This window comes from Cervus canadensis, chromosome 7, assembly GCF_019320065.1.
Source record: "Cervus canadensis isolate Bull #8, Minnesota chromosome 7, ASM1932006v1, whole genome shotgun sequence".
NCBI classification, from domain to species: Eukaryota; Metazoa; Chordata; class Mammalia; order Artiodactyla; family Cervidae; genus Cervus; species Cervus canadensis.
The window spans coordinates 82,688,382-82,701,374 of record NC_057392.1 but is presented as its reverse complement, the minus strand read 5'-3'; the positions used below and the strand labels follow the sequence as shown (position 1 = coordinate 82,701,374).

Sequence of the window (12,993 nt, the reverse complement as noted above, 5' to 3'; positions counted from 1 at the left end):
CGGTGGAACTTCTGGAGAGAATTGTACTCACAGGGCCCTTTCGACACCTGCTTCTACTCCAAAAGAGAGGCAGGGAATATTTAATAAGATGGGAAGTCTTCGACAAGGGAAACGTTTTCTAAAAGAGTATTTTCCATAATATGTGTTTCTAAGAGCATTGCAGAGTTTTGCTGTCTCTCCCTGAAAGCGGTTGGAAGTTGCCAGGTGCAGTTTGTTTCCTTTCTTGCTTTGTTACAAAGGTAGCCGTGTTTGGAAAGGGACTCCTCTTCCTATTAAAAGTGCAAGTAGGACAGAAAAACAGAGGGTGCATTTAACACCTCAGGTAAACAGGTGCCAAGCCCCGTGAACGGTTTCAAGTGAGATCCTGTGATGTCTAAAGAGGAAGCCATCCAGAAAACAGTTATTTAATTATGACCTAGCTTTCTAGGGTGTCCTGGGGTTTGTATTTTCTATAGTTCTTCCTTAGGTGATTATATAAACGTGTAACACAATCTAGTTGTCTCCGTAAAACAGGAAGGTTTGTGTTATTTTTTTACCCAAGTGTTTTGCCAGTTTGAATTTTGACTTGCTGTCCTAATTTGTTTTGATGACTTAAATTCTCTGTGCAACCTGGACACCATCTGTTTAAAAGGTTGAAATATTACCAGTTTGCTACATCGATTTGTCTTTAAAAGAAAATATTATTTTGGCTTAAATGTAGTGCTCGCTTCGGCAGCACATATACTAAAATTGGAGCGATACAGAGAAGATTAGCATGGCCCCTGCGCAAGGATGACACGCAAATTCGTGAAGCGTTCCATATTTAAAAAAAAAAAATGTAATAGTACTATATTAAAACCAAATAACATAAAGGTAACAACTGAGAGAAAATTAACAGTAGAAAAGATGAAATTATTAATATTTTAAAAACAGAATTATTTATATTTTATTCTAAAGGTTATTCATTATAATTAAGGGGTGTATAATGTTAGTCACTCAGTCATGTCCAACTCTTTGTGACCTCACAGACTATAGTCCACCAAGCTCCTCTGTCCATGGAATTCTCCAGGCAAGAATACTGGAGTGGGTTGCCATTCCCTTCTCTAGGGGATCTTCCCCACCCAGGGATCAAACCCAGGTCTCCTGCATTGCAGGCATGTTCTTTACCATCTAAGCCACCAGGGAAGCCAAGGAGTGTGTGGGCTCAGGTAAATTTATCACGTTGTTTTAGTTAATGTGTTTAGGAGCAGTTGTGACATTTATGAACAATGTCATTTTAACAAATTTCAAAGTTTGTATTATAATTTGCTCTTTTAAAAGCCTGTGAGAGTAGGGACTAAATATATCCATAGTTTAGTTGAGCTGTTGAAGTGGTTCTTATGTAATTGTGACCTCAGTACAATGGGCAGCAGTTAAGAAGATTATGACAACTTTTGAGTTGTATTGTCTTGATGATATCAAAAGAGCAATGGCCCTAACTAAACTAATGTATGATTAGTACTTTCTTTAAAACATCTAGCAAAAGTGTAATTTAAACTCTTGGATGCCTCTTTCTGAGCAAAGGCAGTGAACCCAAGAGGCAGGGTCAGAAATAGTAACAGAACACAAATAGTAGGCATACAGCAAAGAACACTCTTCCCCTGCACTTAGGATGGACAGGACCATCAGTTACATGGCTGCAGGTTTTTCAGTCGTCATTCTCTGTAGCCGTCTTCAAATCCAGGCAGCCATATCATAGAGATTTGGGATAAAATTAACTTTATAAAACTGACTTATTTCTTTGCTCCACAACTGGGAATATAGAGAGTAAAAATAATTAGGGGAGATAAGAAAGAGAATGTAAGTTTATATTTATTTCAAATAAAAAAGTAAATTTTATTTATTTTCAAGTAAATTTTCAAGTAAATTTCAAATATTTATTTCATTTGACTCACCCCTTTTACCCGAACCCCAAACAAAATGAGTATCCATTACTTAATATGTCAAGCATAAGGAATTGATAAAGGTGACAGAGTCATTATTAAATCATCCACTGACCTTAAGGAACACAGAGGGGGTTCCATGCCCTGTATCTTTTATATAATTATTATCCCTATTGCTCACATTATGCGTCTGGTCATTGGGTTGCCCGGTGGCTATTTTAATGTCTGACAGGTAGAAAATGTTCAAGAGATATTATTTAATGACAATCTAGTGTCTTTTACTCTCTGTCTTATAGTTAATATGGTATAGTTGATTGTTGGATCGCTGAAAGTGATTACGTCTGGTCCACAGTTTACAGTAGTTCCACTTAACATTTTTCAACTTGACGACGGTGTGAAAACAATACACATTAAATACAAACCATACTTTCAATTTTGAGTGTTAATCTTTTCCCTGGCTCGCGACATGTGATACAATACTTTCAAAAGGTACGCAGGAGCAGGGGTAGCAAGCCTCAGGTTCGTCAGCCACAAGATCATGACAGTGGACAACCCATACACTTACAGGCATTTGGTTTTTCACTTTTAGTACAGTATTCAATAAATTACATGAGGAATTCAATACTTTATTACAAAATAGGCTTTGTGTTGGATAGTTTTGCCCAACTGCAGGCGAATATAAGTGTTCTGAGCACATTTAAGGTTTAAGGTACACTAGACTAAGCTATGATGTTTCATAGCTCAGGTGTATTAAATGCATTTCGATAGGGTTGTTTTCAACTTCTGATGGATTTATGAGGATGTAGGCTTCCCAGGTGGCTCAGAGGTTAAAGCATCTACCTGCAATGTGGGAGACCTGGGTTCGATCCCTGGGTTGGGAAGATCCCCTGGAGAAGGAAATGGCAACCCACTCCAGTATTCTTGCCTGGAGAATCCCATGGACGGAGGAGCCTGGTGGGGTGGCCTCGTGGACGGGGACACAAAGAGTCGGACACGACTGAGCGACTTAACTAACTAACTAACTAACTAACCCCATTACAGCTTCCCAGGTGGCGCTAGTGGTGAGAAACTACCTACCAACACAGGAGACATCAGAGAGGAGGGTTGGATCCCTGGGTTGGAAATATGCCCTGGAGAAGGAAATGGCAACCCACTCCAGTATTCTTGCCTGGAGAATCCCATGGACAGAGGAGCCTGGCAGGCTACAGTCCACGGGGTTACAAACAGTCTGACACGACTGATGCGACTTCCTACACACACAAGCCCATCATAAGTGGAGGATGATCTGTATTTGCATTCAGTAGGTGCCATTGTTGATGTTGGCACTTTCTAATTTAAACACTGTCCACGGGATATTCAGGCAAGAATCCTGGAGTGGGTTGCCATTTTCTTCTCCAGAGGACCTTCCTGACCCAGGAATCCAACCCACATTTCCTGCATTGTGGCAGATTCTTTTACCACTGAGCCACTGGGAAACCCAGTTTAAACACTACCATTTTCTAAATAATTCACTAATTCAGAATCAAGGCTATCAATCATAAGCACACTCTGCAAATTTACTTAATTAATCAAAAGTGGGCAGACAAAAAGTATATACTTCTTGAATATAAAATTAGAATTATTAAGTAAATTGAGGCTAGTAAAATATGGTATCAAATTGTCAAACACTTTAGAGCTTTGAGTAAAAAACAAAATCTAGTTTTGAATCCAAGTATATTCGTTTTTAATGTTTACCTTTCTATAACAGCATGTTAAATTCATGAGAAAATTAAAGAGAAATTTTAAAAGTGATAAAGTTTAGTGTTTTATTGTATGCTTGGGACTTTGGGGGGTTTCCTTATATGTTTCAGAGCTGAAGTTGTTTCAGTGAAAATTGCCTCACAGTATATATTCACATACACCTTTCCAAATAAATAATACTTGTAATTTGGTTAAAAACACAAAGGTTAAAAGCTAGCACTTCCTGGCATGCAGAGTTGGGTTTATTTGTTTGTTTTTAATCATCTTATCTTTACCTTTTTTTAAATGTAGACACACATATTTATTTATGGATTTTACAAGGGAACATGGAGCACAATTTATTTTCTAGCTCTCTACTGTGGTTTTCTTTGTGGACATGTTTGGTGCCAAATTTCATTCTGTTTGATTGTGGTTTGTGTCAGCAATCCTGAAAGAGGCCAGATAGTCATCATAGTAGTATAAGTAAATTTTTCCTTACTTAAATGAAAATTCATTCTCATGGAAAATCTGAATACTGAAAATTTCATTAAGGGACTTACGCAACCCAAGATTTTGGTTCAGTCAGTCAGTTCAGTCGCTCAGTCATGTCCGACTGTTTGTGACCCCGTGGACTGCAGCACACCAGGCTTTCCTGTCCATCACCAACTCCCGGAGTTTACTCAAACTCATCTCCATTGAGTTGGTGATGCCATCCAACCATCTTATCCTCTGTCGTCCCCTTCTCCTCCCACCTTCAATCTTTCCCAGCATCAGGGTCTTTTCAAATGAGTCAGTTCTTCGCATCAGGTGGCCAAAGTATTGGAGTTTCAGCTTCAGCATCAGTCCTTCCAATGAATATTCAGGACTGATTTCCTTTAGGATGGACTAGTTTGATCTCCTTGCAGTCCAAGGGACCTCAAATGTCTTCTCCAACACCACAGTTCAAAAGCATCAATTCTTTAGCGCTCAGCTTTCTTTATAGTCCAGCTCTCACCTCCATACATGACTACTGGAAAAACCATACCCTTGACTAAACAGACCTTTGTTGGCAAAGTAATGTCTCTGCTTTTTAATATGCTGTCTAGGTTGGTCATAACTTTTCTTCCAAGGAGCAAGCGTTGTTTAAGTGTCTTTTAGATTTTGGTTACTATCATTATTTTGTTTCTATTTCCCATATATGGATTTTTTTTCTTCAAAATTAGAACCAAATTTTATGGTTATAAATAAATTATTTTCCTTAATATATACCATAAGCATTTTCCTAGTCTTTAGATATTCTTTCAAGCTTGAATTTAGTGTCTGCAAAATATTGCATCCTGTAAATATGCAAGGGCTTCCCTGGTGGCTCAGCTTATAAAGAATCTGCCTGCAATGCGGGAGACCTAGGTTTGATTCCTGGGTTGGGAAGATCCCCGAGAGAAGGGAATGGCTACCCACTCCAGTATTCTGGTCTGGAGAATTCCATGGACTGTACAGTCCATGGGGTTGCAAAGAATCAGACACAACTGAGCAACTTTCACACTTCACTAACTTAACAGGTATGCAAAGAATATTTTTCATATAAATATTTAATCATATTTCAAATTATTAATTTAGTTTATATACATGATATGACCTGTTCCTATTAATAGCTTTGCAAAGTGTCATCATATTTCCAGTATATTTTCCTAGAAGAATGAAACTAATTTTCAAGAGAACAATATGAATAAGTAGAAAGAAGTAAAAACTCTTCTTACCTGAGAAAGAAAACTATACAAAGTTAATTTTTAAACTTTTAAAACAACTCCTTGCTTCCATTAGAGATTTACCCTTTGTTAAAAAAATTCAAGCTTGAGCAGGAGAAATCTTGAAAGTCTTATTTTTAAGCACCTGCTGTTTTGGGTGAACATAAGTTGAACTCACTTCAGGATCCAGCTAGATTTCTTCCCAAATGGTCCAGACAGGTGCAAAAACCAGACTGTGAACCCATTTTCTTAAGCAGCCTTTTTTTGTGTGTCAACAAAAAGAAAAAGATGTTTTTTGACATTTGTTCTATGTACAAATATACCTACTCCTACTCAAATAAAGAGAAACCTGGACACCATTTTTGTTTGTTTGTTTGTTTGAACACCATTTTTAATGAGTATATTTAGTGCTGAATTTTTAGCCCAATTAGAAAAATAAATCTTATTAAATGTTATGTTTCTATAGAAAAGTAATAGTTGTTTAATTCTCATCTATTTACTGACCAGGTATTCCCTGAAATATCTTTCCTTGTTGAACTTGAATCTCATCCACGTATCTAAAGGGAGCGCTGAGTGTTTTTTTAAGTATCTGCATTTTAATAAGAATGAATAGTTTAATACCTTGTACCCATAACCTAAACTCTGAATGTCCAGAGTATAGAGATCTCAGCAAAAGGAGACTCTTTTGAATCATCCATTTTGAAACATCAAGTAGTATAAAATTGTTTAATTCCACATAGTTCTATTTCTTTCTTATTCTTCAAAGATTTTTATCATGACACACTTTGAATGTATATTACAAAAGTGTAAGGGTATAGTACTGGGTGTACCCCTTAATCAGAATTTCAAAATATACACCTGCTTTACCCATCTCTATTGCTGCTGCTGTCTTTAAAGTGTTTTAAAACAAATACAAAGTTCTTGTATTTCACTCATATGTTTTTCCAAATACGTCTCTGAAAAATACTTTCATCACCACAATGCCATATTTACATCTAACAAGATTAACAATAATTCCAGTTTCTTGCTATCACTTGGCATTGAGTATCATCTGGATATGAAACACTTCGAAATAATCTGGTTTTGAGATTAAAAACTAGGAATTATTTCTTAGACAACTCACTTATTGGTCTCAGAACTACTTGAAGCTCTGTACCTTTAAGTAAAAACTGGGAAGGTAACATACACCAATTTCTGATTCCTTAATTGTAAACTAACTTTTGGACTTCAGGTCTTTATTTGGGAAAGCATAAAGCAATTCTCTTTCTGCCCACTAGTCTCACTGGGTGCCATTAATCTATTAAATTTTTAAATTGTCACAACTTCCTCATAATGCTAGTTGTCTATAATTCTGCTGAAATAGTGATTATCAAACTTTTTAACAGGTGGCAAATCTAAGAACAGTAATCTGTTACATTTCCCATGCCCATCACTCCTATCAGTAAAACAGATCCAAAACTTTATCCTATAAGAATTCATGGGAGGATAATCTTATGGCATTTTTCTGCATTGTATGTGTAATATTTTTCCTTGATCATTCCTAAATATATTAGAGTCTGCTTTTAGCTAGAAAGAATGAAATATGAGTAATCTCTAAATAAACCTAAATGCTCTAGTGTCTTCATTTTATTAGTTTTCCTAAGTGAATTTAGGGCAAGCGTATTTCTGTAGTTAAATACCGAACGTTACTAATTTGGTTGAGAGCAGCTTAATTTTTGGACTCCTGCTGAAATTTGTGTCTTCTGCTGCACTAAGAGCATGCTCAGCCTGCACACACTGGGGAGCCCTTTCCTTTGATGACTTTGTGTAAAATTTGTCAGCAGGAGGGAGGCTGAAAAGTAGGGGAATGTCCCCAAGTGGATGAGTATATAAAGGACAAGAGAAGGACAGCAAGAGAGCAAATGAAGAAATAAGATTACTGACTTGTTACAGATTTTTAGTACATGGTTCTATCATCCAGACTAGCACTGGTCCTACTGCAGAGGTGGTTAAAAGTTATTGTGTTGGTCGGGTATGCAGAGAAGCTGCTGTTTATCATTTGTAAATATATTTCTTTTTCTACTTAACCAGCTTCCTTTAGAACAATTGATACTGCACAGGAATAAACAGATTTGAAGAAACAAAATGGTCAGGAAATACTCTCATAAACAGCCCTCCTATTAGATTTATTTGTTGAGAATAGATTATAATTGCTGGAAATCCTTTAGACGAGTTAAAAACACTCACCTTTACACCATTTATAGTAAAATCGATATAATCATTTGAAACATTCTACATAACAGATTTCTACATTCAATTTTCAGAAATTATGTTCAAGTTGAATTAAGGCAGTAAGACTTCAGAACTACATATTTTTGGAGCAAAGTTCTGTCTTAGCATATAATTAAAACTGATACTTTACTGAAAACAGTTAGGAAATGTATTTATTGAAACAAAACTTAGTAACATCTTACCATGAATACCAAAATCTGACAAGCTTTAGGGTTTTCACAAAGATAAATTAGTACTCAGTCGTGTCCGACTCTTTGCAACACCATGGACTGGAGCCTACCAGGCTCCTCTGTCCATGGGATTTTCCAGCAAGAATACTGGAGTGCATTGCCATTTCCTTCTCCACACAGAAATATATTGGTGTACTTTATTTTACATTTGAGTGAGAGTTGCCAAAAAATAAGCTTTATTACTATTATGGAGAAAAAACACATTTATACAGTCTGAACTGAACATTTACATTGGATTTAATTGTAGAAGTTTTCCCCCATTTCAATTTTCCATATTTACACATGCACTATAAGACTTTGAAAAGTGAGAAAACTCTCATTTTAAGATGTAATAACATCCAATATCCAGCAATTATGACCTTACTTTATAAAGTATCAAAGTGCTTTGCATTTTCAAAAATGCTTTTTTAACTCCTTTTGTCTCTTTAACAAGCATATTAGCCCCAGATCATTCTTTGCAGTGTTAAGCTGCCTACCTATTAAATTCCAACATTTACACTTACATGATTGCATGTATTTTCAATAGTGATTCTTTCATCGCACACCGAGAAAGTATGCGACAGATGATGAGAAGTTTTTCTGAACCTTTTGGAAGAGACATGCTCAGCATCTCTGATAGGAGAGGAAGAGCTCGTAACCGTATGGGACGTGAGGATGAAGAAAATTCCTTGACTGTAAGTTCTTTATTTTAAAGATAGTGAAGAAAAGTACTACAGAAGAGTTTATCTCTGATAATAGGATAGGATTAATGTTATAGAAATAACCGTTATACACAGGGAAGGACCTGTTGAAAAGCAGAATTCTTTGACAATGAAGTGTTAACTGTATAGAATTGCACTGTGATACCAAAACTTTTAGCACCATAGGGTTATATGTTATAAGCCAAACTGAAGACATTGTTTTCCATGTGAACCATGGAAGGAAGAAAAACCATGATAAGGTTTTTCTCACCTTATCATTTACACCCATGTCTTAAATTAGGACAGGCATGGAAATATCCTTGCATGCAACACTTTTTCTTCTTGCTTTAAAATAGCATCCAAAACTGTAGTATAATGCTTTTTATCTACTGGACCAGGAAAACCCAATCTACTCCTTGGCTACCTTGGACCTTCAAAACTTAGATTAACTTTTAAAAGTTAATTTAAAAGTTATTCAAAAGACTTGTAGAACTACAGTAAATATTCAGAAGTCTTGTCTGAGAGCAAAATTAAAAGGTTACAAACAAACAACAAAAAACTCAGGATATTTATATACCTTAGCTGTTTTCTTTTCTGCTTATTTGTGTTACTTTTTCAGCCTCAAAAATGGCAGTTCTAGAACAACAAATCCACAGGAGTTTCTAAAAAATAAATCTCTGCAGTTCAAATGTAGAGCTTTGGACCTCAGTAAACATTTTTTAACGTATTTCTTTTTAATTGGAGGATAATTGCTTTATAATATTGTGTTGGTTTCTGCCATACATCAACATGAATCAGCCATAGGTATACCTATGTCATCCCCTCCCTCGTGGCGCTGTCTCCCTCTCCCCACCCCATCCCACCCCATCCCACCCCATCCCACCCCATCCCACCCCATCCCACCCCATCCCACCCCATCCCACCCCGCTAGGTTGTCAGAGCCCCAGACTGAGTTCCCTGAGTCATAAGCAAATCCCCACTGGCTGGCTGTTTCACATATGGTAATGGATATGTTCGCATGCTACTCTCAATAAACATTTTGAAGTGGTCAATTGGGAAACTTCCAGGACTTCTATATTTTCTATTTGCAATAATCTTGTTGTTAAATAGAGCAAAATGTTTCAAATACTCCTAAGAAGTTTGATGGATAAAATTACATTTGCCATTTAAATGAAAGTAATCTTCATATTCTTTTTCACATACACATTATTCCAATATATATATTAGTTTCATTCCAATTATTTTTAAATTTGTTAATGTGGTCATTATGTTTATTTTTTAGTTTTAGGGCTATAAATTTCCATAAAAGTCTAAAATTAAGCCCAAAGGAAAGAACTGTCAGAGCAGAAAAATCAAATATGACATTCTGAAATTTTATCTTTCACATGAGCACTGAAGTATTTTATATATCTGTTATAACCATAGCAAAGAAGGAGTAGGGCTGTATATAGTGCTTTGTGTTAATATTTGCATGCATAAATGAGCTGCTTGTAGCCTTTGTGCAAAAAGTGGGAGGTGACGATTTTATTCCCTTGTTGGCACAGAAAGGACATCTGTTTATAATTCAGCTGTAAAGTTCTTAGTGAGGAGGCCTAAGCTGTAACTCTGCTGGTTATCCATTAGAAGAAGAAATGTTTTTTCCCTGAGTATCTGTGCTTAAAAAATCTGAATGTTTAATGAGCTGGAACAAGAAATATATAACCAACAGAAAGATAAATTTATTTGAAACTGTAGTTTATCTGATTCATAATTTAGAACAATTGGTATTTTAGCTTGCCTCATATTTGTATTGCCAGTGCGGCTTGAAATCAAGTTTTGAGAAACCAAAAAGCCCACATAGCTGAATTAATATGGTTGCATAAATGTGATGATTAAATAAGGAAAGTTAAGTAAGAAGACAATTCTGAATACAAAGAAGGCCAAGACCAATATTTGAATGAAAAACTAAAATAGTTGCTACTGAGTCCAGTTTCTAGTGGCATAAATTAACTTTTGTCTAAGATGATGAAATCATCTCCCTTATTATTAATCAAATCTCTTACAATTATACAGTGCAAGTGACAAATAGATTCAAAGGATTAGATCTAATAGCGTGCCTAAAGAACTATGGACAGAGATTCGTGACATTGTACAGGAGGCAGTGATCAAGACCATCCCCAAGAAAAAGAAAGGCAAAATGGCTGTCTGAGGAGGCCTTACAAATAGCCGAGAAAAGAAAAGAAGCGAAAAGCAAAGGAGAAAAGAAAAGATATACCCATTGGAGTGCTCGCTTCGGCAGCACATATACTAAAATTGAAACGATACAGAGATTAGCATGGCCCCTGCGCAAGGATGACACGCAAATTCGTGAAGCGTTCCATATTTTTAAGCCACAGTCATCAAGACAGTATGGTACTGGCACAAAGACAGAAATATAGATCAATGGAACAGAATAGAAAGCCCAGAGATAAATCGACAAACCTATGGATACCTTATCTTCGACAAAGGAGGCAAGAATATACAATGGAAAAAAGACAACCTTTTAACAAGTGGTGCTGGGAAAACTGGTCAACCACTTGTAAGAGAATGAAAGTAGAATGCTTTCTAACACCATACACAAAAATAAACTCAAAATGGATTAAAGATCTAAATGTAAGACCAGAAACTATAAAACTCCTAGAGGAGAACATAGGCAAAACACTCTCCGACATAAGTCACAGCAGGATCCTCTATGACCCACCTCCCAGAATATTGGAAATAAAAGCAAAAATAAACAAATGGGACCTAATTAAACTTAAAAGCTTTTGCACAATGGAGGAAACTATAAGCAAGGTGAAAAGGCAGCCCTCAGATTGGGAGAAAATAATAGCAAACGAAGCAACAGACAAAGGATTCATCTCAAAAATATACAAGCAACTCCTGCAGCTCAATTCTAGAAAAATAAATGACCCAATCAAAAAATGGACCAAAGAACTAAGCAGACATTTCTCCAAAGAAGACATACAGATGGCCAACAAAGACATGAAAAGATGCTCAACATCAGTCATCATCAGAGAAATGCAAATCAAAACCACAATGAGGTACCATTACATGCCAGTCAGGATGGCTGCTATCCAAAAGTCTACAAGCAATAAATGCTGGAGAGGGTGTGGAGAAAAGGGAACCCTCTTACACTGTTGGTGGGAATGCAAACTAGTACAGCCACTATGGAGAGCAGTGTGGAGATTTCTTAAAAAACTGGAAATAGAACTGCCATATGACCCAGCAATCCCACTTCTGGGCATACACACTGAGGAAACCAGATCTGAAAGAGACACGTGCACCCCAATGTTCATCGCAGCACTGTTTATAATAGCCAGGACATGGAAGCAACCTAGATGCCCATCAGCAGACGAATGGATAAGGAAGCTGTGGTACATATACACCATGGAATATTACTCAACCATTAAAAAGAATTCATTTGAATCAGTTCTAATGAGATGGATGAAACTGGAGCCCCTTATACAGAGTGAAGTAAGCCAGAAAGATAAAGACCAATACAGTATACTAACGCATATATATGGAATTTAGAAAGATGGTAATGATAACCCTATAGGCAAAACAGAAAAAGAGACACAGATGTACAGAACAGACTTTTGGACTCTGTGGGAGAAGGTGAGGGTGGGATGTTTTGAGAGAACAGCATCGAAACATGTATGTTATCTAGGGTGAAACAGATCACCAGCCCAGGCTGGATGCATGAGACAAGTGCTCGGGCCTGGTGCACTGGGAAGACCCAGAGGGATCGGGTGGAGAGGGAGGTGGGAGGGGGGATCGGGATGGGGAATACATGTAAATCCGTGGCTGATTCATGTCAATGTATGACAAAAACCACTACAATATTGTAATTAGCCTCCAACTAGTAAAAATAAATGGAAAAAAAAATGATATACCCATTGGAATGCAGAGTTCCAAAGAAGAACACGGAGAGATAAGAAAGCCTTCCTCAATGATCAGTGCAAAGAAATAGAGGAAAACAATAGAATGAGAGACTAGAGATCTCTTCAAGAAAATCGGAGATACCAAGGGAACATTTCATGCAAAGATGGGCACAATAAAGGACAGAAATGGTATGTACCTAACAAGCTGAAGATATTAAGAAGAGGTGGCAAGAATACACAGAAGAACTATACAAAAAAGATCTTCATGACCCAGATAATCCCGATGGTGTGAGCACTCACCCAGAGCCAAACATCCTGGAGTGTGAAGTCAAGTGGGCCTTAGGAAGCATCACTACGAACAAAGCTAGTGGAGGTGATGGAATTCCAGTTGAGCTATTTCAAATCCTAACAGATGATGCTGTGAAAGTGCTGCACTTAATAGTCCAGCAAATTTGGAAAACTCAGCAGTGGCCACAGGACTGGAAAAAATCAGTTTTCACTCCAGTCCCAAAGAAAGGCAATGCCAAAGAATGTTCAAAATACCGCACAGTTGCACTCATCTCACCCGC

The 12,993-nt window shown here is 36.9% G+C and overlaps 1 protein-coding gene and 2 non-coding genes across 6 annotated transcripts in view; all 3 read left to right on the top strand.

Annotated features, from left to right (window-relative positions):
- Window positions 1-12,993, top strand: part of MLF1 (myeloid leukemia factor 1) — a 29,460-nt gene that overhangs the window by 574 nt on the left and 15,893 nt on the right. For all 4 annotated transcript variants that reach the window (XR_006270413.1, XM_043473902.1, XM_043473901.1 and 1 more), the window contains exon 2: window positions 8,372-8,519. Coding sequence is in view for 3 of the 4 variants with exons in the window: in XM_043473902.1 (XP_043329837.1) it covers window positions 8,372-8,519 (148 nt within the window). In the remaining variant the exon portion in view is untranslated. The remainder of the gene's footprint in view (window positions 1-8,371; window positions 8,520-12,993) is intronic.
- On the top strand, window positions 700-806 carry LOC122445614. Its single transcript, XR_006270582.1, has one exon. It is a non-coding gene; the product is annotated as a U6 spliceosomal RNA (small nuclear RNA).
- On the top strand, window positions 10,788-10,891 carry LOC122445619. The gene has a single exon (XR_006270587.1). It is a non-coding gene; the product is annotated as a U6 spliceosomal RNA (small nuclear RNA).